General features: G+C 37.1%; 1 protein-coding gene across 2 annotated transcripts; it reads right to left on the bottom strand.

Annotated features, from left to right (window-relative positions):
• Positions 1-424: 424 nt before the first annotated feature.
• Positions 425-27,038, bottom strand: LOC114243313 (F-box only protein 32). 2 transcript variants are annotated; one of them, XM_028174758.2, is made up of 9 exons: positions 26,796-27,037; positions 26,573-26,623; positions 10,351-10,444; positions 9,023-9,212; positions 8,308-8,489; positions 7,303-7,395; positions 6,869-7,038; positions 5,743-5,851; positions 425-4,545 (listed from the first exon to the last, which is right to left on the bottom strand). In XM_028174758.2, exons 1-9 carry the CDS (start codon positions 26,894-26,896, stop codon positions 4,450-4,452), a joined length of 1,086 nt encoding a protein of 361 aa, XP_028030559.2. In that variant the 5' UTR covers positions 26,897-27,037; the 3' UTR covers positions 425-4,449. The 2 variants fall into 2 exon arrangements, with proteins under 2 accessions (XP_028030559.2, XP_028030560.1); XM_028174759.2 differs by lacking the exon at positions 26,573-26,623 and having other exon boundaries at positions 26,796-27,038.
• Positions 27,039-27,492: the final 454 nt, after the last annotated feature.

The raw sequence follows: 27,492 nt of genomic DNA, 5'->3' as shown, positions 1-27,492 counted from the left end.
AATCATCGATTATGAAAGTGTTGTAAGTCCAATTGACAGAGGTAGGTGGCATAGCCAGATCTCATATGATTTGCCTGTATTTTAAATCATCAAATATTTACAACCTTTAATTTTTTCGAAACAAAAGAAAATGGACTTACACCACTTTCAAAATAAACGGTCCATATATATACATATACAACTTTCCCAGGGTAGGAAAAGTCAATGTAAAATAATATGGATAGGGGTCAATGGTTAAATAGGTAATAAATGAACTTAATTACTTCCGGATCTGCAATAATCAGGGAAAATCGCGGAATCAAATTTTCTTTTATTCAACTTCAAATGAAAATGTTTTTTGGCAGTATAAACAGCGATTATGACTTAATTAAGTCGATTATGGTTTTTTTTGCATCGGTAACGGAATAAATAAAGAAAACCATCCTTTATTGTAGAACAATATTAAAAATACTTTATTATATATATAAATAGTAATAATGTATGTGAATACACAAGTGAGAACACAAACATGAAAGCAAATTCCTTTGTATCGAGCTACAGTGAGAGAGAAAAACAAAAACATTTTACATCACAGATTAAGTATACATGACTTTGTACGTACTAAGCTGCTTAATACTAATCTACATTTTAGTTCAATACAGACTATGTCGTGTCAAATGTTCAATTTTGAATGTACAGAAAATATACCTACACTAGGTACATACTTCAATCTTCTGTGGGTGTATTCAGCCATCCACAAAAGCGTTAATATAAATGATGGAAAAATTGTTTAGAAAAATGCTGATCTACCCGCAAACTTTTAGTTACTTATTATACACTAAAACAGTGCAAATTAATTAATTTTATTCATAATTAAAACAAAATTTACGTATAAGTAATCGTTTGTTTTTATTAAAGGTAAAACGGAAATTGAGATATTAGTGTATCACCAGAGATGTAAAATACCAATGCATCAATTTATTTTCTCACATTCCAAATTGTTCATTTGACATATCCACAATAAACTTAGCATCTATAGACTATAGAAAAACTTATATTTTTTATAAGTAACTTAAAATATCACATTATCAATAGCTACAATGCTACCGTGAACATTTTTTCTAATTCGCCGATTAATGATCGATTACTGATGAAAATTCAAAAAACGGCAATATTATGCCAGCCATAACGGTTAACACACTCGTACGAAGATTTAGGCTTAATGGACAGAGGTCAGCTCTTTGGAGAAAGACCGACAAAAATGCTGAAGAATATGATTAAAAAAATACATATATTTTTTTTTATTACTTTAGAATTTAAGTTTTCGTTGAGTAAATATTCTGTAGTTTCGTATGTAGTTCCAATAAACGGATGTGTCGGATATTAAAAAAATATTTGGCTCATCAATTTTATAAGATTGTCACATGTGACATCTTTTTATAGTTTTGCTGTGTCCACTACTCACCGTACACAGGCTAATTTTATTTAATAACAACATTTTCATAAGCACAACTTTAAAATAAAAGTAACAATTATAATAATACTGATAGGACAATGAAACATAATTACAGTTTGTTGTATTTATTACTAAACTAAGGTTCGGTCACACATGAAATCCAAAAATATTTCATATTTTTTTATGAATTCAAATTCAAAAAGGTTTTAGAATTCTTAAATATAAAATATGTTTAACATTATTGAAAATTTTGTTGCATATTTGAATTCTAAAAGGTCCTGAATCTTTTAGAATTTGAATTCTTATTAGTTAGTGGTTTGGATATTTTGATAGAACTGGTGCAGTACAAGCTTTAAGCATTAATTTATATATTCTAACACAGTCTAAAATAACTACAGTAGCTTCAATCAATCACTATGTTCCCAAACCTTTTTTTGTTTGTTGAACACAGCTTCTCATGAACACACACCTTTGGTGAAGGGACTGTAATTATTATCATTAAAATACATAAGTAATATAATATAATAAATAAAATAATAAGTAATATAAGTAATATAAGTAAAAAATAAGTAATATAATAAAATACATAAAATACATAAGTTACGAATTCAACAACAAAATATTGTTTTTCAGTAACAAGTTGCCATTTTAATATCGCACTATCTTCATATGTCATTTTATAGAACTTAACGAATGCTCATAAGGTTGAAGTATAAGTAAAATCCTTACATATAAATTATGTGTATTTCTAGGGGTTCTCCAAACCGACAGAACACTTCGTGTACTAATTTATCGGCGATCGTCGAGGCTTCTTGTTTAAAAAGGGCAAAGACTTCGGGCTACTTTGGTGACATTTTATTTAGCGCGTAACATTATTAAAAATCAAAACACTTCTATTGCTGACTGTGACATTAAGGCGACATTTTAATTGTTCGACCTCACATCTCAAGATGCAATATGGCGGCATTTACTCCGGTTACCACTTAATATCAGGTATGCTCCTACACCCACACACAGCATAAAAATAATGTCGCTTATTAAGGCAGATTATAGGGCTATTTACTAGTCTGTCAATTGCAGTTTTGGCTACCAGTAGTAAGTCTGTTGTGTCGATATCACCAAGCCACTCCTCACATTCTTCTCACTCAAATATCAGTGATATTATGTAGCGCCATTAAATTAAAATTACTTTGCAAGCAAACGCGACATATAATAATATGATATAAAGACACACGCACAAAACAAACAAAAAAGTTAATAACAATAATAACCTATAAAACCTCATTAGTTTAAAAATAAAAGTATTGTTTGCCAGTACGTACTGGATTCATTCGACTCTTTTCATAAATAGTTAACTGGCATAGGTAGTACTTTCTTCGGTTTACGCGAGTTGTAAACATAATTAAAACTATTTTTACGGTAAATTTAAAAGTTATTCGAAACTTCGAAAATAATGACATTAACATAGATAAAACCATAAAAGTATGTAAAGTATGTATATACATAGTTTCAATGAGTTATCTATGAGTAGATATTAGTCAGGTGAAATATGTGTTTTTTCACGACAGTCAATTTCGAATTAAATCGCTCAACTATGAAGGTAGGCGTTTTTTTTTTTTCGTTGAGGAAACAGCGCGACACGATAATCATCTTATCGTGGCCGCCTCTAATTATATATACCCGACCCAGACGACGGTGCAAAGCAAAGCCGCCTTAAGCTCGTTATACCAGATCCTCCCGATCCACTACCCGTGTTTTTAGGCTCTCCAAGCACCGGTCACCGTTGCTAGGACTATTTGTAAGCCCTCCCAGGTTGAGCGCCGTGAGATCACCTACCAAGCCGTACGTAGCTGGAATAGTCCCTCAAATAGAGTAGAGAGAAAAAAAGCGTTTCTGTCGCACCCCGTAAACGTGACGTCATTGCACAAGCAAATATCAATTAACCGTTTTGAATATTAATAATTTTGATAATTCTGTTCACATTAAATTTATCACTAAATTATATTGAATAATGTCGTCTTGTAATTTCATATTAAATAGGCCAGTACTAGAGATCTTCGTAATCAGTCACAATGAATTCTTTTTTTAAAACATTTACAGTACCGGGCGATAAATGTTGCACATCGACCTTTGGAAAGAGACAATCGGCGAATTTCGGCTTCGTGATGTGTTGTCTCTGTCGCACGGAGTACAGTCTGATCACGCACTACTTCATTTGCACAACGACTGACAAACGTTAAATACGTAGTGCGCGACAGAGATCTGCGAAGCCGATATTACCCGATTGTCTTTTCCGAAGGTCGATGTGCAATATTTATCTCCGGGTACTGTATGTGCATATCTCATCATTTTTTTGTTCCCTTTCCATTTTAATGCACAAACACGTACTAAGTACTACGGATTGAATACAAACTATTTCTACGAGAACCATAAGGTTGAACTATAAGGACACATCTAAAAGGATAATGAGTTTTTTGCGTACGAAAATAAGGATGAATTTCGCTAATATACATATGTATAAATTAAGCCTTCTAACCTTTCAACCATGGTTCTTACAATTTAAATTATTAAGGGGTGATTATGAATGTACATAATTCGACGCTTGAAAGGCAAACGTGACTAAGCGACAATGCGTGAACTTTACAGTAGACTAATTTAAAGTTGAAATACCTGAAAAGAAATCTATTTTAACGAATCTAGCTGTAGGATTGAAATGATTTTAATAGACCTAGAAATATATATTTTTTGCGCATCGAATATGGTTATTGCCTATCATTTATGTAAAGCAGTTATTGTCGCTTAGTCACGTTTGCCTTTCAAGCGTCGATATGTATAAATTAAGCCTTCTAACCTTTCAACCATGGTTCTTACAATTTAAATTACTAAGGGGTGATTATGAATGTACATATATTATGTATGTATGTACGTAGAGAATAACAATATTTCACTTTATACTCTTGAATTGTATTTTATGAATTAAATCATGATTTCGTTTACCTCTAATCTCTAAGTTCTTAGAGCGAGAAGAATTTGAGGAACGCTGCGGGGGGTACGGGAGAGGGGGGCAGCGGTCCTCCGGCTTCTCTGAGACGCTCGCGGTATTCAGGGCACTAGAACATATTTATAATTTTTTATTGCTTAGATGGATGGACGAGCTCACAGCCCACCTCGTGTTAAGTGGTTACTGGAGTCTATAGACATCTGCGACGTAAATGCGCCACCCACCTTGAGATATAAGTTCTTAGGTCTCACTTAAGTATAGTTACAACGGCTGTCCCACCCTTCAAACCGAAACGCATTACTGCATCACGGCCGAAATAGGTAAGGCGGTGGTACCTACCCACGCGGACTCACAAGAGGTCCTACCACCAGTAAATTACGTAAATTATAATTTTGCGGGTTTGATTTTTACTACACGATGTTATTCCTTCACCGTGTAAATCAATCGTGAACATTTGTTGAGTACGTATTTCATTAGAAAAATTGGTACCTGTTGCGGGATTCAAACACCGGTGCATTTCTCAGCACGAATGCACTGGACTTCTTATCCGTTAGGCCACGACGACTTCAAACTTCAGCTTTTAAGACTATTGTTGTCGTGCTACTATTAATGGGGTATGGGTGGGTGGCTTAATCTGAAACTAACTAACATCTGACACTAAGCTGTTACTGTGGTCCACCACGAGGTGACTGTCGCTGCCAAGTTTGTTCGAAAGGTTAAAGCAGTCCAACAGGAACGCATAATTGCTTCGTGACAGAAATATGCACTAGGGGGCTAGGAATTCGGAATCTCGGTGGGTCAGCGTTCTAGCATCTTCTGAACAATAGGGCGAGAGGTATCAACATTCTCTGTTGTATATATTTTAATTCAGTTCGTACGCCACAAATACACGAGAAAACTACACTCAATCATTTTAACATTTTTAATTCAATTTATGATATGTGAGGCTTTTCTCACTGCGACTTAAGTCCGGCCCTGGATAATGGAGTTTGTCTTCTATAAACAATATATTTCTATGCTACGTAGAGCCAAAAAAAAATTCTTTTTTTTTTTTAAATAAATCGGCCATGCGATCTCATTTCACGTACTTTGACTCATTTAGCTTTAGGCCACATATTTAGAGGGAGACGAGGATGCGTCATTAAGAGAATATCTCTCATATCATCATAAAATATCACTCATAACTCAAGGTGGGTGGCGGTATTCACGTTGTACATGTATATGGGGTCCAGTAACCAGTTAGGACCAGGTGGGCCAAGTGGTTCACCCATCTAAGCAATACGTCCCGTGTGGGTTGCGTGGGTACCTGGTCGGCGATGCAGGGGTGTCCTAGTGAGCGCCAGAAGAGGCAGCGGCAGTGGCGGCACAGGGACAGCGTCTCCGCGAACTGCGCCTCCTCGCGCAGCCCGTACAGTCTGCAACGAGCCGGTGGACCGAATGGTAAACAGTCGACGTCGCCTTAAGCACGTCATTACGGATCCTCTCGATCCATTAACGGTGCTTTTAGGTACCACAAGCACCGGTCACCGTCCTCGTCGAACCCGCCGCTTGTGACGAAGGGCTCGACGAGTAAATTAAGCCATAGACACAGCCCACTGAGTTTCTCGCCGGATCTTCTCAGTGGGTCGCGTTTCCGATTCGGTGGTAGATTTTGCGAAGCATTGCTCCTGCTAGGGCCAGTGTTAGCAACACTCCCGGATTGAGCCCCGTAAGCTCAGCTACTAGTTGAATGAATGAATCTAGAAGGTTCGGAAGGTCTCGAGGTTACTAGAATAGGTAGGAAAAAACAAGTATGCGTCATCACAACCAATCTCCCCTAAGACAGGGTCGTGTTGACGCCGACAAAATGCTCATAATACAGATTGATTTAATTCATCATTAGAATCCATTTAACTAGTAAACCAAAGAATATTATGTTTAATTAACCCTCCAATTTGTGTTGTCATTCTCTTCTTCTTTTTCGCTACCTTATCCCACTACTACTAGGTGGGGTCTCCCAATTTTTCTCTTCCATTCTCTTTTATCAGTAGTCATCTCAATACTAACTCCTCTCTCTCTCATATCATCATTCACACACTCCATCCAAAACTTCTTCGGTCGACCTCTTTCTCCTCTACCTTGCACTACCATTTCCATACATCTCCTACTCACATGCGTTTCCTCTCTACGCACACATGTCCATACCATGCTAACCGTCCGCTCTTTAATTTGTTAATCACCGGGGCTACTTTCACACTCTGATATACTCATTCCTTATCTTGTCCATTCATGTCACTCCACACTTCATCTCAACATTCGCATCTCTGCCGCATGCATTCCTCTTTCATGCTTTACTTTCGTCGCCCAACATTCAGATCCATACAGCACGACAGGTCTAATGATCGTTTTGTAAAATTTCCCCTTGTCATTCTGATAATTCCAAACGAACTTACTTCCTGAGGTGATGGAAGATCTTCTTCCACTCGACCTCTTTATCGTCCTCCTTGATCTTGGCGACGGCCGCATCGATCTGTTGGTTCGTGAAGTGAAAGCTGACCAGTTCACGCCAGATCCTCTGCTCCGAGCATACTGACGACATAACGCTCCACGCTGACGACGCTGCCTGCAATTAAAATGAACTATTTCTTATTTTCAGTGATTAGGTATTAGTAGAACCTGAAAAAATCATAAATTCAATCCCACCATCCATGTTGAGACATGAAGCCTAAAGTTTATCTACTCATTGAAACAGCTGTTCCGCCTCTCCAGCCATACGCATGACGTTGGTCACGACGGGAAATGAATTTAAAACAATTAAGCAATAAAGACCTTTAGATTTTGAACGATATGTTATTTCGAGTTTGTAAGCAAGGATGTTTCCACTCACATCTAAATCCCTGTGATCCGCTAACCTCAACAGGATGTCCCGAATGCATTCCTCTGGTAGATCGTGAAGTTTCGGCACAACCTCGGGTCCGGGCTGAAATATCAAATGGCAGAGTCATCAGACCATTGAGACCGCAAGCCTTTCACGACTTTAATAGGTACAGCCAGAAGACCTATTGCGCTTCTAATTGTACATTAACAGATATCACTAAAGAGGTAAGCGCTGTCCGGTTGACGATGTCAATTATCCATTTGCAGGATATATTCTACTTGTAGGTATCCTGTTTGATGTATTGGGAGGTTTTTTGCACCAGTAGTTTAAAAGTGCGACCAGGTGGAAGTCTTGTGAGTACACACGGATAGGTGCTACCATACCACCTACTTCTGCGTTTCGGTTTGAAGGGCCGTACTGTATAACTGAGACTTTTCGTTGAAAGTCATGTGTCAATGCTACCGCGTTAATGTGTTGAAGCACTGCTTTGGCAAGGGCCAGTGTTAGCAACACTCCCGATTTGAGCCCCGCGAGCTCACCTACACGTCAAGGAAAAGCTGAAATAGCCTCTCAAGGCTATCAGCAAAAAAATTAGAAATGTATAAAGATGAATGTCATACAGCGCTATAATTATATCCATTCCCGATCCTGCGGACAGAATGGAAAGCAGTCGACTACGCCCAAAACACTTCATTTCGGATCTTCCCGATACACTAACGGTGCTTTTAGGTACCTCAAGCACCGGTCATCGTTCTCGTCGAACCCGTCGCTTGCGACGAAGGGCTCGTCGACTAAATTAACCCACGGACACAGCCCACTGAGTTTCTCGCCGGATCTTCTCAGTGGGTCGCGTTTCCGATCCGGTGGTAGATTCTGCGAAGCACGGCCCTTGCTAGGGTTCGTGTTAGCAACGTCGTCAGGTTTGCGTCCCGTGAGCTCAACCTACAAGCTCGGCGAATCTAGATTGACCTCTCGAGGTTACTAGAATAGGTAGGAAGAAAAAAGCTGTAATACCTCTTGTATACGTATGGCACTGGCGATGTGATGGATCCTGGCTATGGCGTGGTCGTGGTGCCCCCACAGCGCCCTCGAGCCGAGCGGCCGGCCCCAGCACGACCGCCGCTCGGCCTCGCGCAGCGCACTCACCCCGCTCAGCAGAGCGCGGAGAGCGTTCAGGTTTTGTTGCGACTGCGCCACTGAGGTGTGCGTAATTTTTACACAATTCAAGTTAACCATGTTTCGTCAACGTATCGGCAGTAAATCTATACTAATATATAAATCTACAGTGGTTTTTACGGATGTTCCGTTATAACTACTGAACCATGCATCCGATTGACTTGAAACTTGGTATCCATGTAGAAAATACATGTACTTAATGAATAGGCTAATATTTATATGAGTGTTGGACTCCTTACACTAGTTGCGGGGGCGTTCATGATGAGAATCTTTGTGGGGGTGAGAAATAATAATGTTAATTTTAAATGCCCAGCGAAGCGGACGGGTACAGCTAGTAAAGCTAGCAGCTAGCTAGTAGTCTCTGTTGCGATCGCTACAAAACTTGATAATTGTGAAGACAACCTAAAAATTACATCGAAACCGATCCAGCCGTTCTGGAGTCCATACGGAACATGTGACATACACATCGATACGTAAAATCGTATATAACTTGCCTAAATTGGACAGTACGTTCTCAAAGTGAATAATACATAGAATTAAATTTGAACCTCACCCTGGTCGGCTAACTGCTCCAGCATGGACAGCAAGAGTTTCTGAGCAGCCCCGGGCAGGTGGGTCAGTCGTTGCCCGTGAAGCAATAGCTCCAACAAAGCGCATATGTAATTGAAGCGGCGAACATCGCGGACGGCCGAGGAGAAGTCTAGACGACGGACGGCTTCGGATAGGCCATTGAAACCTGCGATCTGGAAATTACGTCAAGCGGTTTTACCTTAGCGGTAGGCAGCGGCTTGGCTCTGCCCCTGGCATTGCTGAAGTCCATGGGCGACGGTAACCACTCACCATCAGGTGAGCCGTATGCTCGTCTGTCTACAAGGGCAATAAAAAAACCTGTTTTTTTCTTTTTTTTTTCCTACCTAAGCCGAGAGCCCTGAGAGGCTATTTCAGCGTAACCTTAACTAGTAGGTGAGCTCATAGGGCTCAAACCTGACGAGGTTTTACCGGTGCGACATTTTTCCTATAGGTAATAATGCTCTTAAAAACCTCAAACTCTACCGACGCGTTAACGTTGCTTTTATTTTGTTTTTTCCTTTTGTTTAATGCAAGCTGGGGTTGACTTTGAGAGCGTTTGTTATAATTATTGAAATATTATGTAGTATTATTTATATGCTATATACATAGGTATACTGCTTTAAATTTTGTTGGTAATTGAAGAAAAAGTAAACCCTTTTAGGTGTTATTTTGGTAGTGGTCAATAATGGTTCAGGGCGTTATCGGAAGTGAGATAATTAAATAACACAACTGGTTAATCGGAGCGTTTATTCGCGACTGAACTTAAAAATTAACAAGCATCGCCACACCAGAGATTGCAATGGAAAAAATCGTTAATTGGAATAAAATATATACAATGGAATAGTTAATAATAATATGTATTTTTTCTAGCTTAAAACTACTACTCTGAAACTATAATAATACCATAATTTTCAGATGCCAAAAAGCCATAAATGATCAAGGAAATGATTAACTGATTCTCTTCATGGTAGGTCGTCTTGTGAACACGCACCGGTAGGTATCATCCGGCCTATTTATATCGCAAAGCAATAATGCATTTCCGTATGAAGGGACAGAACAGCTTTTATACTATATAAATGAAGCTTAAACCTCACGTCTCAAAGTGGATGGAGGCATTCACTTTATGATGCCTATAGGCCTTGATACCTATTTAATAACAGGCCGGCTATGAGCTCAGTCACCAGTATACGTAGATAGCTTGGCTCGAGAAGACGGCTAATAGACAGACAATAATAAGGAAACTCGAGAAATTTTGTCACAAACTCAGAGGAAACCCCGTGACTCATGAGCAAAGGAAGGAGCTGCACTTACTTCTCGAGTACATTTAATCGTGATATGACAGTGCGGCGGTATCCTAGATACAGCTTCATTTGTACTCTTGTCTCCCTCTTCTCCATCACCGGACCTGAAAATGTTTATAAAATTAATTACTACTCGTATAGATCTGACACATTCGCTTTTGTAGTGATACTACACAACAGTTTAAATCAGAGTTCCCCAAACTTTTTTGTGTTGTAGACCCCTTGCCATGTTTTTCCGTGTTGGGTAGACCCTCCCCCTACTTACCTGATATTGATTTCCTGTAAATTTCTAACTGTAGTAAAGTTTAGTGTTAAAAACTTAAAGTAAAAACACATGTTAATTTATACATTTATTAATTGAATTTAAATTAAAACTACTCAAAATAAAATTTTGTATCTGTTATGTAAAATATACGTAACATAAAATAAACATAAAATAAACTATAAATAAAATTGACTTGATGCTTTAATAATAAATTATCAACTTTGGCGTCAATTTTGTAAGGGTTAATCTTAAATCTCCTCGGCTAATGATGTCTTGATATTATAAGATAGTATGATGTAAGTAAATAGGTACTATCAGTGTATGTGTTGAGATCCACTATCGTGGACCCCCAAATTTTTTTTCGCTGACGTAGACCCCTTGCAGATTGTCATAGACCCCTAGGGGTCGATATAGACCACTTTGGGAATCACTGGTTTAAATGATCTGTTATGACGTAGCTTATCGTGTGCAAGGCTGTGATAAATTCCGACCTAAATATTACGTAGCTGTGGGTTTATTTTGCTTCGCCGCGACGTTAAGGCATAAGTTGAGCTCCCGTTCCCACTACATATTTATTGTCTATTCAAATAAATTTCATAAATATTTTGATTTGAACGATACAGAATGGTGAGATACGTTTGATTGATAGCAATGTTTTTCAATTTTACATCACTTGGCCAGATCAGCAACTCTAGATTACCAACTGTCAGCAACATTTTTACACGCGTTTGTTCCCATTTTCCGTTTTACTGATCACATATTTTTTCAAGTTTATATTTATAATTAAATTAACATATATACTTCTGTTTCCGCGAATTGTAGATATATTATAATTAAAACTATGTACTTTTACGGTTTATGTTTACAAAACAAAGTCAAACGAACTGCCAGACCACAAGATACTGTGAGTTCTTTCTGTGTAAAACGTAACGTAAAAGTCTATAATTTTTTTTTTATAGAACATTAGACGGTAGTTCTCACAACATTCAAATTTCGACGGGTCGTCCATCTTAGTCGTCCGCAGTATGGTCTATGGTATGGTTTATCTATGGTCGTTCATGACCACGACAATGTGCAATATTCGAAACTTCAGAAATAATGACAAATGACAATAATAAACACGAGACTAAACCGTAAAAGTAGTCTTAGTTAAATTATAGAAAATTGTTCGTCCAAAATGGATGGAAAGCTAACGTTATTTCTATAGTAATTTAGTTTAAGTGAGTCCTTAGTTATGGTAGCTTTCACAAGATCATTTCATACTCTGTGAACGAATTGAAAGTTGACGCATGCGCAATGTAAAAAGGTTGACATGATTATCAAAGTTTTTTATTTATTTTTAACTTGCTATTAATTATTACCCAAATTAATTATGTGAATCATAATCATTGTGACGCGACCATGTTTTTTTATTTATTACCTACATTTATTTAGTTTCGATAATACGAAAAATATAAGTTTAAAGACACTTAGCCGCGACAGGGTCTTGTTTTCAACTAGCCTCTAGTGTTGTTCATATCCACGAGCAACGGTAAATATATGACCAGGTTGGGAGACCCTATGTTCTTTCTTTTCACTATAAAAAAAAAGAGATGTATGGTGTCGTGGGACACCGGATAGGAACGAAGTTTCTTATTATAAAAATATTAATTTTAAGTTCTATTCGAGGTATAACGGAAATAAAACTGGAGGTTTCGCAACAACCCACGGTCATTCGGTAACGTGCGAACTTATTGTGGTACACTTCATTCACGGTTGTTTGCATAAGGGTTAGTGTATTGCGCAAACGAACGCTCTGAGATCGTGGTCAATGAATGATAGAAAAAAAAATTATGTTATTTTTTGTACGTTATTACAAAGTTAAGTCGTACACTGTGTGCATTACTAATAAAAATCTTACGTTACGGACGTTTTTTCCCGGTTAGGGTACCCACCCCTCAGCATCGTCCCATAAGGAACTTCGTTCCAAAAATGTAATCCTTATTTTTCCCAGTATGGCAATTGGATTCTTTTTTTTTTTTTTTAAGAGATTTTATGACCTGGTAACTAAGACCTTTAAGTTATGTCTTATTTTACTTTATTTTCTTAATTTTATGAAAAATGATAGGAGTGAAATGAAATGAAGATGATTAATTTGAGATATTAATCAACTGGGATGAAATTTAATGAAATGAGATGATATGGGATGAAATATAATCGCAGTAAAATGGTGGTCATTTACTGAGATTTTTTCAGTGGACTTTTTGGAGGAACCCGAGAAGTTACGTCCTGCAGCTTTGTTTCATTTTCCCACATTTGTGCACATTCACAGATATTAAACAGTTAATAAACCACCATTATTACACATTTAAACCTGAAGAAACACTAAATAGACAAAATAAAACAAATCACACCACTTCACTCCTCGCGTTCCCGCCAAAAAGTCAATTGGATTCTTACGTTGCAATTGTTGCCAGTGTCAACTTTATAAAGAAATTCAATTCTTACATAATAAATACTTTAAAGAAAAACGTAGTCGAATAAAATAAAATTGGTTTATTTGAAATTGTAATCTAGTGGGATGAAATTAAACGACAAGAGATGAGATTGTTTAAAACTGCTATATTTATATCATTTCCACTTTCTACACTATTTCGGTGAGTCTACCAACATTAACTCCCTGTTTACAGGTGGACACTTATTCAACTTGTCCCCTTTTTTTTAATTGCCCTTGTAGACGAGCGCACGGCCCACCTGATGGTGAGTGGCTACCGTCGCCCACGGACTTCAGCAATGCCAGGGGTAGACCCAAGCCGCTGCCTACCGCTTAATACTCTCCACAAGCCTTGTTTGAAAAAGGACATGTCATAGCGCTCGGGAAACACCGTGGAGGGGAGCTCATTCCATAGCCGGATGGTACGTGGCAAAAAAGACCTCTGGAAACGCACGATGGATGACCGCAGTGGCTCCAGGTAGTATGGATGAACTCTACTGCGGGGGCGGGCGGTGCGATAGTGAAAACGAGATGACGGTATCATCTCGAATAATTCCTCAGAGCACTCCTAATACCATCCCTATAGCAGAGGTCTATATAGTGCTCCTTAACTCTACCCTCCATAGTTTTACGCAATGAAGTTAACTATAAAAATGTATATGCTATGATGTAATCTCAGATAATTTCAAAATCACAAAAAAAATTCACTCTCATCGACCTCTGTTATTTAAAAGTGGATTCATTTCTGGCCTGCAAGTATGTAGCAGAAGATCTGAGTTAGTCACGTCCAGAAATACACCCGAACGGAGTTACTCCTTTTCTTTTTAAATCGATTTAAAGAAGATAAAAATATTCTGTACGAACAGCGATTCACACTCTATAAAAAAACGACAGTTTCAAATAGAATATTATACTACGACATAAGTACTCAGCCAATAATTATTAGCATTTGCCTCCATGTCTACTAATTAATAACGAATCTTTAAATTTTATTTCAAAACATCGAAACGCAATCCTCGCAAACATTTATTTATAAATTTAAATTTATGCAATGTCAATGACCTATTGCAGTTTGTTCTCATCCATTTTAACAAGACCCCGACCTCTCTAAACGATCTTTGTGATGTAGTTCAAAACGAAAGGAATCGAGAGCTCTTTTTCATTGAATAGCTAACTAAGGCGCTTCGTTGAAGATGTATGACGATATGAGTAAGAATAAACATTTTATTGTGCACTTGTATTATATTAGAATATTTAGGTAGGTACATAGATAATATTATTGTAATGGCTACTGTCCAACTCGAATAATTGTTTCGCGTGATTTTAGAACTACAAATTTAATGCGAGTGAAACTGTAATGTTTAATCAACATTTTAATCAATATTGTAAGTTTGACCTCATATCTCAAGGCGGCAGGTAGCAATCACGTTATATGTAATGTCTATCGGCTTGATACTTTTGTAAGATTGGGTGGGTCTTTCTAGAACAAATCATTGTGTATTCATTATTTTATCTGATCGTGATGGGTATGATTTAAGGATGAAGATGCATCAGAAGACAAAAAATTCGCAGTTAAGGAGCTTTTAGCAGTTTAATACTACAAGAAGAAGATATGTGCATACGTAGTAATTTCATTGGGTACCACGTGCCCAGTCTATCTTTCATAGTCAAAAATTTTGCACAGTGTGCTATTAGTCATAGTCATTGTGTCATATAATATCATATTTCTGTACATACTTTTAAACATTTTAGATTTAAGATACATAGATTACTGCGCGCGAATACGTTCGGTTCTGTCCACAAATTCGCGCCAACTATTACGAACGATCATTACGAGTGCTCGACAGTGAAAACGAAAGTTACTGCATTTTCTAATGACTTGCAAAAAAAAAAACTGTGAACGTGGTATTTTGCTACTAATGATTTAGAAATTTGTCATTCATAATTATCGTTTTAAAGTGACATAATATACGTCCATTATAAACTGGCGTTTTCGCCTTTAATTATTTAAAAAAAACGGTAGTTTGGTAAAATGGTCAAAATATTTAAAAAGAATTAAGTCAATTCTCGAAACTCCGTTTGCGTATTTGATAAGAAAAATAATAAAAAATTTTGTTCTTTGGCGTAGCTACGTTACCACTTTCTCTTAGCAGTTCACTGCGTGGATAGGCTTGTACAGATTATCTAAAGTAAAAAAGGTTTTACTAAATAAAACTCATATTCCGCGTTTCTCATTTCCATTGCAATTATATTCAAATATTAGAAAAATGAATGCTTTTTTTTTTAAATTAAGCATTCTATGCGTATGTCAAGGTGCTTTGTGTAGTCTATTTATTTAAAGATGTTTTTAAATCTACAGGTAGGTATAGATTGTTTGCACCGCAAAGTTTCGATATGTAATATTTTGTACTTATAATTTTAACAGCGTCGTTTTTGTGGGTCCAAAACTTGAACCATTCATGCAAGTTCGTATCCCTCTGTTTGCAATTTTTCGTGGTAACGGACGTTCAGGCGTGAGGTCGAACCGCAAAAGTATATTATGTCTACGACTCTCGTATACCGAATAAAATGATATGTATACAACTCATAAAAATATCACGGAATTAATCTCGATCGAACGGGGCAGTTAAAACAAATACCTTTTGATCCGGACCCTCCATAATCATCCCTATCCCGTCCATAGACAATTTTTTCATTAGATGACAGTGACGGATGGTCGCGTGCAATTGTCTGAAATGAAATGCAATTCGCGCGTCGCAGCGAGGCCATTTCAATAACAATAAAAAGTTGAACCCGTGCTATATACATTTCCTTGTGTCCCGCTACAGTTAACAAGGTCATTGTTATTTTGTTATTACGCAGCACACTACGGTTTCGTTTCTGATTTAATTACTTGAAAAATGATTCGTTTTCATTGTTACTTTGTAACTACACTGTTCAACCTATTGCGTGTTAAGTGTGGATGGCTTTTTTTAATTCATTGCTATGTGTACCGTGTACAGAGAACATTAAAAGTGGTTTTGTAAAAATTCACAGGCGTTTGTATGTCCAGTGACATATCTCTTTCGCGCAATCAACAGTAGTCCCTACATTTTGAAACTCTTCTAAGTCTTCTTGTAATAATTTGGTTGGGGATCCAGTGTTTAGATTTTGTTCGATGACAATTATTAATAGTTTGAGTTTTACCTCTATAAAATGAAGAGATCTTAGGCAAAGAAGATTGCGATGTATTATAAAATTTTACAAAATCAAACAACAAGATCTCAATTAATTATACTTTACGATTAAAGTCGCGAATAAGGCTTCGTCGAAACAAATCCCATAGTTTAGTAGGTCGTGTCGAGACCGGGATTCAAATATAGGCTGAATGGTAACCAAAACTGGGTCAAGGGAACACGCTACTGCCCCAGAAAAAACTGCAGATCTGCAGTCGAACGTGCGAATTTAGGTTCAATTGAGATATGCTATAATGACGGTATTCAACTGATGTGGAGTTTTGATATGAAGTGGTGGTTACTAATTAGCTCTTCTTTCTTTTATCAGTGGTTTCATTATAAATTAATATTTGTGTATAATATATTCTGTATCTCTGTCTATCTATCTGTCTGTAATATTTTAACTGTGCGCCTCCCGGAAATAGGTCAAGGTTTTAATTTTATTAATCGTTCGATTTAAAATTTTGACAGATCAAAACGTTTCTTTGTTTTGTTAGGTTCGATATTGGAGGAAATTTATTCGACGATTATTGGAGGAATATTAGTTGCAGCAATAAAGTAGGGGAGGGTGGGGATTTTTTTTTAAATTTATTTAGCGGCGTAATATCGGGGTGTTATCGTGTCGAACACTTAGAAAGTTTCATATCATACAAGTCAATGACAGCCAGGGATCAAATTGAGGTTTTTAAGCGTTTAGATGAATGGACGAATTCAGGACTTACATAGTGTTAAGTGGTTACCGAAGCCCATAAAACATCAATAACGTACATACCACCACCCACCTTGAGACATGAGTTCTAAGGTCTCAGCTTTATAGTACTTTACAACGGCTGCCCTACCCTTCAAGCCGAAACGCATTACTGCTTCACGGCAGAAGTAGGCGGGGTGGTCATAGTACTGTTACACATGCCCCTCAATATAAATATAAATGCAAACTAAAGTATTCCCGGATACGTTGTCTTTATATAAAACAATTTATTACTAAAAACGCGGCAAAACAGATTTGGCTTTAGCAGTGAAAACAGATATAATTTGTGCCAACTCAGTCTCAATTATAGTTTCCTTTTATAAAAAGAGCTCCTGGATCCACCACCTTGCCGTGCATAGTGGAGTTACAACATGAATCACACAAGAACGACATCTTGAGAGGAGGAATATGGAGAGAGTTCGAGGGACAGGGAAACGACACAAATCCCAAGATCCGTAGTGTCGGGGAATCATTGGCTCAGCCCTTAAACTTTGAGAGCAAACAATAGCACCCTATTGTTTTAAATAATAGATAAATAGGAGCCATCAGTAGCTCAAGACAAGCGAGCGGTTTTCCAATGATTTTCACTCGCTATTGAGGCAATTCGGGAGTCACGACCTGGAAAATCTCGATGAATCCTTATGCGCGATCTGATTGTAGATACTGTAAGCCAGTCCCGAAGCAATTATGCGTTCCGATTCCAAGGGTTGTAAGGTACGATTGATAATTGGACCCCCTAACTTAAGGTGGGTGACGGAATTGTTTCAATGGACTCCGGTAAAAAAAAACTTTTTCCTGTGTTATGGATACTGGTGACAAAATTACGAAAAAGACCAGACTACGAATAACAAATAACTTTCATAAAGACAGCAGACTCCAACCGTGAATCGAACATGGACGTCGTGGTGTGAAGTGAGCGTCACTGGCCACCATACTAAGGAGGCAATCTTACAAGATACCCCGAACTTGTTGTTCTATATTTAAATTCGTCGTGGCAACCAGTCTACAATAACGTTTCTGACAAGCCGCGAGCTATGATTTATTTTCAGAACGCGGAAGTCCATAAATAGTTCATTTTTGACTAAGAATGTAGTTCTTCATTCGAATATGTAGCATGGTTTCCGGTTGGCGTTTCGTTCTATTCTATTCCAGTCAAAAGTTATTCTAACCTTCGAGAATTAAGAGAAGCGACAACACACTACATAAGAGAATTATTTTCAAACACGAAATAGGTTTTACATTACAGCTAATAAAAAAATATTTTTCTGTAATACAAATTAAACCGGCAAATATTATAATTTACATAATGCGGTAGGCAGCGGCTTGGCTCTGCCCCTGGCATTGCTGAAGTCCATGGGCGACGGTAACCACTCACCATCAGGTGGGCCGTATGCTCGTCTGCCTACAAGGGCAATAAAAAAAATAAAAAAAATATAATAAATCGTAGCGACTTGTGATCCAATGCGGGTAACTACCGCCATTTTGCCGGTTACTGCCGCGAAACAGCAATGTGTTCCAGTTTGAAGTATGGGCGAGCCGTAATTGAGACTTAAACCTTATGTCTCAAGCTGAGTGACGGCATTCACGTTGTGTTGCCCGTGGACTACGGTAACCACTGAATACCACATATGCCGTGAGTTGCTTTACCCATTAATACAATAAAAACATTTAAAATAACACATCGAAAGATTTTTTTTTACAATTTCAGTGGCTTCTCGTGGAAATGTTTAGACGAAAAATGAAAGTAAAAAAAAATTTAACTGTTCAATTTTGAGTGGAACACAGATATAGAAAAAATAAATAAATATGTGAAATAGAATTCTTTTAAAACTTAAACTCTATTTCAGTTCGTAATTGGAATGTCAATTCGTTCTTGCAACGCGACGTTGCCTAATGGAAATTCAAAGAATCGAGGACGTTATCAACTCGGAAGGCAATAAAAGCAGTTCGAATATCTAAAATAGAATTTTACACATGTAATAAGTGTTCCTCCACGAGGGGTGATTAAAGGTTGGCCGGTTTATCCTTGGCAAGGCGCCAGGACACGTATGCCACGTTGGCGCGTTTTGCTTTTCGACTATCTATGTCCATGTTCCAAATACGAATTAAAATACTGTCTCATTCGATTTTGTTTCGAAAATCTCAAAGTGGTATCTATCGTATGTGCAATGAGAGAAGTAATTAGTTTTTGGCGGAAACGCGCGGGAAACATGGTTGTGTAAATTGTTTTGTTTTATTAGTGTTTAATAATGGTGGTCTATTGACCGTTTAACAGCTGTGAAAGTGAACAAGTGTGAGATAATAAAATCAAATCGCTGGGAGTGGCTTTTTCGATTCCTTCAAAAGGCCACTAAAGTCTCAGCGAATTCGTACCATTTAACTGCGATGTTATTTCATTTCTAGCCATCTAGTTTAATTCAATATCATTTTATTTTATTTATTTGGGAAACCAACAGCACAAAACAAACATAATATAATAAATCATGTCAATATATTACAATTTCAACACGGAACATATGACTTTTTCGCGCCAGAAATTAACAAAATGGCGGCACCTATCCTTGCGGGTACATAATAACCTATCATAACCACTAATAAATTTTGGTAGTTTATATATTACACGTTGTTACATATTTTATTGGGCTTCGTGTTTTTTTTTACTCTTTTAGGTTACGTATTTGGTAAAATATGGTTGTTTTTTTTTACTCTTTTAGGTTACGTATTTGGTAAAATATGGTAAGTCTATTATCCGGACGTGTCACAACACGTGCATCGAGAAACTGGACGATAGTTCGTTTATGCTTGTTCATTTTGGTTTTATTTTGTTAATTCATAAAATATTTTCCAACTTTAATTTTTTTTAAAGTTGGGGAATCTCCCATTACTGCTACCCGATCACGCGGAGTTCGACCCTTACGTTCGAGACCTTAGAACTCATGTCTCAAAGTAAGTGGTGGCTTTTACGTTTTAGATGGGCTCCGGTGACTATTTAACATCAGGTGGGCCGTGAGCTCGTCCACCTACATAAGCAATAACAAAATAAAAAATAAATTTGGTAAAAGCATCTGGTTGCATATTAATGATATCCTCTTGCCCATATATCACATTATGTGAGGTAGGCGAAGCGTGTACCCTTATCATACTGCATAGGGATTTGGCACTAGTTTTACCAACGACCGCCTGCCTGACCTCAATCCTCCTTGGTTTGTATATTTGTGAGACTGTAAGGTGAAAACTAGTGGATCTTAATACAAAAATCTTTATTTCAAAATACCACACGTAACATCCGTAATGACAAGCGATAACTGACATTGACATTAATATTTTTTTAAAACAAATCTAGTGTTGCCAGTGTGAACGAACTGAAAACTGTGAAAATACTATGCAAATTATAACTAAAAAATACCGTTCTTTCAACATGTACATACATATCATTATAATGTTTATTAATGAAATAAATGCACAAAAGACTTAGAGAGTCTTGAAATTTCGGTCCCGAGAGCATCATAATAATATAATATTTGTTACGAACATTTCAAAAATCATCAAATATCACAGCAATGATGTCGTAAAAACCCATGAATTACGTATATATAGCAATAATATCTGGTCTTCAAAATGACGATCGAAACCGACCCCTTTGAAGGGTGCGCCCGATTGATGGACATCATTAAGGTGTGCCCGCTATTTGCCAACAACAATAAAGATTACTCCACGATTAGACTAACGGTGGTATTCTGGAATGATGGAAAGTAGATTTGTATGTACATATCTCTATTTTATATCCATATATTATTAATACGTCAAGCAAAAACTTTGTATCGCTTTTTACGAAAATTGCGCGAACGGAGGAGTATGAAATTTCCCACACTTTATAGAGAATATAGAATGTTTTTTTTAATTGTGAATAAAAAATACATTAAATCAATAAATTACACACTACCATGAATTTGACAAACACACGCATATAATATACTCTTTTGTTTATTGATAAACTCTGTGGTCAAATTGAGAATATCATTATTATTGTTTGTCTTCAATATCTATAGTGTAGCCTTGGCGAAATATGTTATCATAGAGGTCTGTGATAGTCTTTGACAATAGACCCTTAATAATGTTCAAGCTTATAATTTTAATTAATAATAGTCGAATTTCGACTACCGGGCGACCACTAGTATGCATAAATACGTACCAAAAGTAAGGTATTTGATGCATTGCGTTACACGTTGTTACATCCATGATCTGTCTTTGGGGTAAACGAACTCACGGCCCACCTGGTGTCAAGTGGTTATCGAAGCACATAGACATCAACAACTTAAATACCGCTATCCTCCTTGAGACATGAGATCCAAGTCTCAGTACCACAGCTGCCCCGCCCTTCAAACCGGAATGCATTACTGCTTTACGGCAGAAATAGGTGGGTCGTGGTATTTACTCGTGCGGGCTCATATATTTACAATACAGTACAAATTACATATACAAATTAGATAAGAGTGGTAAGAGCATCGAACAACATTGGGCGTCTTACGCATTAGACCACGGACGTAAAAACTTCGCCGCGCTGTGTTTCTTCAACACGCTTTTATTAGCTTGAACTGTATGTCTATATGGATCCATGTACATACATCTATATACATCGGAGTTTTTCGTTAATTTTCACCGAATTAAAGACGCCCGATTAAGTTGCAAAATTTTACTCGTGGAATTGACCGATGGCAACACAATCTTTTTTACTATAATATACCTATACCTGATTACTAGTTTAAAAAACAACAAATTTTCAGTATGTTTTTTATTTTAAATACATATACCTAACAGAACAGTTTGAAAATAAAACTTGTACAAAGCTACTGTGTTCTTACTTTCGTTGTGAAAATCGTACCCAGTCTTAATAAAACAATAGAGCATTTAGGTTCTTTGACCCGTGACTAAACTTAAGATCACTCATGCAGTATACGAGAACAATAATGAAACCGCTTAGTAAACCCAATGCAGTATGACAAAAGTAATTCAGCGAACCGTTTGCGTTAACAGAAAAAGATCGTATCTCAATAAGGATTGATTAGGATTTGTTACTTTTTGATTAATAATATTTCGATTTTTACCGATTCCTAATGCAACCTTCGCCTTATTATTACAAAACAAGCATTAATGGCGGCAATAAAATGCGTGTCAACTGTAAAATTATAGAGGGTTGAGGTATATCTTTATAATGTATCGCGGGTAATATTTTAAGGTTAGTTTTTCAAAATTCTATTTGTGTTTCACTCCTTCCTCGTATATCCCCGAAGAGAGGCCAAAAAAGACGGCTGCGACTCGAACTAAAAATACCTAAGTAAATCGAGTTGACGATGATTGCCGAAAAACGATCAAATTCCATTTTTTTTTTCAAGAATAACTTGAAAATGTCTGTTCTATGGTTACGACATGTTCTACTTTTATTTAATTTTAATCATCAGTGTTTTTTTTGGTAAAATGAAAATGGTGGGAAATTTCAATATTGGTTCGTAATTCACAAAGATAATCCTACATTTATAAAAAAAATACGGGCTAGGATGGATGAACTATATTTGTGGTTAGATTTAAAAAAAAAAATCCAAAAATAATGTAAGAAATTATATGTTCCAATTGCAATGGTGTTAGATATCGGTGGTAGAGACATCCTCTGTTATACACATAGGCCTATTTATGTTTTATGTACATAATATTATGTATATATTTCATCTATATATGCTTATATATACATAAGATCATTTTGCACTTTTCTTTATTCCGTGACGAATATTTCAACCTATAACGGAACCAAAAGGTATTTACAAACGTGAACCAGACACATACTTGCAAATTAAAATGTCTGGTGACCTATTTCGCATGAAGCGATCGGTTTGTGTACAGAGTATTTGCGGGCTTTTTGTTCAGTAAGATGAAAAATACTTTTGGTAACCGGGTTTCAAATTTTGGAAACCACTCAGATATTTTACTATAAATTTCAAATCTCCACCTTAGGTTAAGCTTTATATTAACCCTAAAACGGTATTTGAAATATTAGGTTTAGCGTGAGATGACTTTTTTTTTCTTTTGATACAGTTCTCTTTTATGGGCTTAAAATAACTGTGCGTCAACTAAAGTAGGAACATTATGAAGATCGGCGATTTCTTGACCACAAATTGGACTGATTAACCAGCTTTCTATTTATGTCACCGCAATAGTACCGCGGTAGCAGAAAAGTTGACTTGGAATATAAAAATGACTTGTCGAAATAAACATTATTCGTTACAAAATATAAAAAGTTCTTTGTTAATTTTAAGTTTTTATTTTTTAAGAATGTTATGACCTTTTTCTTTTTTAAATAAAGTACGAACGTTACATTTCAACAGCCAACAACCGACGTCCCAAACAAAATCGAACAAAATTTTCATAATGTTTAGGTAATGTATTGCATTCTCGATCCGCAATTCTTTAAATGTGTCTCAGAACTAGAAAGTCGGTTCCACATCTGATTGAAGCATGTTTCATGAGAATAATATAGACGTAAATATTTGTTTATGTTGAGGTAAAGATTGTATGATATTTATTTTGATAGTTTCCATATCTTGAAGTCGTCGTGGCCTAAAGGAAAAGACGTCCGGTGCATTCGTATCTAGCGATGCAACGGTGTTCGAATCCCGCAGGCGGGTACCAATTTTTCTAATGAAATATGTACTTAACAACTTTACTTGTGGTAGGACCTCTTGTGAGTCCGCACGGGTAGGTACCACCGCCCCGCCTATTTCTGCCGTGAAGCAGTAATGCGTTTCGGTTTGAAGGGTGGGGCAGCCGTTGTGACTATACTGAGACCTTAGAACTATATCTCAAGGTGTGTGGCGCATTTACGTTGTAGATGTCTATGGGCTCCAGTAACCACTTAACACCAGGTGGGCTGTGAGCTCGTCCACACACCTAAGCAATAAAAATAAAAAAATAATAATAAAAAAAAATTAAAAAATGTTCGCGATTGACTTCCACGGTGAAGGAATAGCATCGTGTAATAAAAATCAAACTCGCAAGATTATAATTTGCGTAATTACTGGTAGTAGGATGTCTTGTGAGTCCGCATGGGTAGGTACCACCACCCTGGTGCATTTCGGTTTGAAGGGTGGGGCAGTCGTTCTAACTATACTTGAGACCTTAGAACTTATATCTCAAGGTGGGTGGCGCATTTACGTTGTAGATGTCTATGGGCTCCGGTAGCCACTCAACACATGTGAAATATTGATCCGTTTTATATTGTCTTCGAACGCATTATACAATATGTTGTTCTCCTCATGCGGCCCGTATATCATGAGCCGACATGCATAGCCGGACCGCTGCCAACGGTACCTCCCATTTGGATTTTAACCTCATATTTCACAAAACAAAAACGAAATAATACGAAAGAAACTGAATTAAAACTGAAAATTTTTATTCTTTTCGTGCTCGGCACAATGACCTCGATTTAAAATATGACGTCCTAGATTCGACTAGATAGATACGCTCAAATATTTTTTGTTTTTATTCGTACAAAAATCTAAAATGGCGGGCAGAAGGCGAACAATACAATTAAACTAAACCGCCCTTTTCAGGTCAGGACGCTTGGCAAGGAAATATTGTAGCGGCTGTATAAGCTTTTACCTTCGATGACAATAATTTCATGTCGAAGAGATCGGGATCGTACTCTTAGATACTGCGCGATTTAAGCTAGGTAGCCTATATTATTATTGCCGGTCCATCGTTTCAAACTGCCATTAAAACTGCCGCAACCTACACGGATCGCCCGCCGTCATCTTCTTATTCCAATCTAATGTTCGCCGAGCAGCAGAAAGATTCTGAAACTCGCCGGAACTGTTGACGCTTGATCTGAGACCCGCTAACGGCAACCTAGCCCGCACAAATGTTTGATTTACTTTAATGTTTTGATCTTTTGCTATGAAATTAACACTGACAAGTAGATGTACTTAAAGCGTTACCTATAAGCGGATTTGTGTAGGTAAATAAAACACCTTATTCACTGATATTATAAATTTGAAAGCCTGTTTTGAAGTTAGAAAACTAAACCACGCGAATAATAGGAAAGAGTTCGGCTTGAAGTTTTACATACAGATAGTTTGTAGCCTGGTTTAACATGTGGAATGCTTTTAATCATGGTAAATGACATGATCCGGGTTTGAACGTCGGATATTTCGGTTATATTAAACATAGCAGTTTGGTCGCCCAGTTCCACAAAACAACTGATAGTTTATGAACTAGAGAGTGACACGAGCAACTTTATATCCAGGGAAAATAAAATGTCGTTTTTTCTAGATAACAAACTTAACGCGGTCACGTATCGTATCCAGGGGACGGGGCAACAAAGCCGCCGCCGTCGCCGCGTCGCCCAAAACATGTCTTGTTGGTTCCCTGGATCTACTATCGGCGCTTTTGGGCTCTGCAAGCACCAGTCATCGTCCTCGTCGAACTTATCGATTACGACGAGCGAAATAACCCATAGACACTGAGTTCCTCGCCGGATCTTTTCAGTGGGTCGCGATTCCGATCCGGTGGTAGATTTTGCGAAGCACGGCTCTTACTAGGGCTGGTGTTAGCAAATTCTCTCAGGTTGAGCCCACGAGCTCACCTATCCGTCCGGGCGTAACTGGAATAGTTCCTGACGCTACCAGTGAATATGGAGAAAAAAAAAACGCACTCAAAACCGAGACGCGCTACTAGCACAGTTCACATTGACGTATTTGGATGAAAACTAAATATAATAAACACTAAATACTACGTAATGAGAGTGCCAGTATTAGAGAAAGTCATAATTTGTCGTCGCCGACCCGGCTAAGGATCAACAAGTGATAATAATTACCGCGTCCTGGTTGTTCGTTAATTATTTACAATACGAGAAAGTGTATTTTTTATAAGTATGTACTTTATTTTGTAAAAAAATTGTACGTTTTACATATTACTTTCAAAGAGTTCATCATATGGTTACTGCTTCTATAAGATGGCATGCACACTTTGTATAGTAAACATAGGTCTTAATGCATCATAGGATACCTACCTCATACCTACTTATGTTTTGTCTTTTGCATTAACATTCAGTTTCAAGCACGGTTGAATGAGACAACGTCTGGTATATATCACATAGTATGGTTACGTTAACAATTTTATGTAAGATGATGATTAAAAGTTAAAGATTTTTATTTTATTAATTCCTACTTGTGAATTGGTTACCGAAGCCCGTGGACATCAAAGCGAGAATACTGCCATACACCTAGCGACTATCACTGAATCCTAACAATGGGTAGAAACCACAGAAGTTGGTTAAAAAAATATCAATTTGTTTTTTTTCGAATTTCTTATTATTAAATATCTTTCGGGATTATGGATGTATAAAAAAATGTTGGTTGTATAACGGAAGAATAAAAGACGCATTCACAGTTGCATTTAAAAATCAATAACAGTATAATTCGTATTTCGTAATACCTACCAAACAGCTGATCACATGTATACACAACAAAAAAAAACACTCACCATTTCTGTTGATTTTCTTCCGGGTTATTTATGTTAGTTATATCACCGTATCTGCAATGCAAAATACGTGGAAAACTATTTCAAAACAAATCACAGAACACGCTCAAAACAAGCAGATTTGAAAAATAAAATGATGTTAGAAAATTAAGGCAGTTAATGGTCCGTAGCACGAATGGATGGAGTGCGAACAAAGGATTGTTGTTTATTTTGCAACGCGACTCACCTTTGCGCTGTGCACTCTAACACTTTCTTCTTTTCCCATCCTTCTTGTGTTTTCACCCATTCCTCTCCCGGTGAACGCCAGTCTTTCGAAATAAAAGGCATCTTTTTGAAACACAACAAATTATTTTAAATTCTATCGCGTATTTATGAGTGCGTTACGCAGCAACGGCGAACGCGTACAACCGCGATGCAAGACAGTCCTATTTGACGATTTGTTCCGAATGTTTGACAGCGAAATGAACTGCGTTGTTTTGTTTTGCGCGCAGGCTCTTTCGAATATTTATATTGCGCAAGTGCAACAGAGAGGCAAATATTAAACGAGATAGCTGCTATGCGCATGGCTTTTGTTTTGATATGACGTCATACGATTCAGTCAGCTGTTTGAACTTTTGTCTATGCTTTATGATTCACGCTCCCTTTGCTTGTCACAAAATCCAAAATAACTTGATTCGGGCAACAACGTATTACAAAAGTAGTACATAGTTATTACAAAAAGAAAACAGTGAAATCGGAGGCCAGAATCTTTCCCGAAATTATATGATTTTAATTAAAATAAAAAATATACGGTTGGCCAATAAAAATTTTATAGCGCTACTATAGTATCCCTATAAAGAATAAAGTTAAACTTCATCACCAAAATTTTATAACCAGACCGTCGCGTCATGCTTCAGGACAAAATTAAAGTAATTTTTAATTTA

Source organism: Bombyx mandarina, chromosome 11, assembly GCF_030267445.1.
Source record: "Bombyx mandarina strain Sakado chromosome 11, ASM3026744v2".
Taxonomy (NCBI): domain Eukaryota; kingdom Metazoa; phylum Arthropoda; class Insecta; order Lepidoptera; family Bombycidae; genus Bombyx; species Bombyx mandarina.
The sequence above is the reverse complement of the archived record's forward strand: the minus strand, read 5'-3'. Positions and strand labels throughout refer to the sequence as shown.

Coding starts and splice junctions, on each gene's coding strand:
- LOC114243313 (XM_028174758.2), bottom strand. CDS start 26,896: ATGCCTTTTATTTCGAAAGACTGGCGTTCACCGGGAGAGGAATGGGTG. Junction 10,445..26,572: donor GAAGAAAATCAACAGAAATG/GTGAGTGTTTTT, acceptor AAACATTTTCAG/GTCCGGTGATGGAGAAGAGG. Junction 7,396..8,307: donor GTGCCATACGTATACAAGAG/GTATTACAGCTT, acceptor TTGATATTTCAG/CCCGGACCCGAGGTTGTGCC.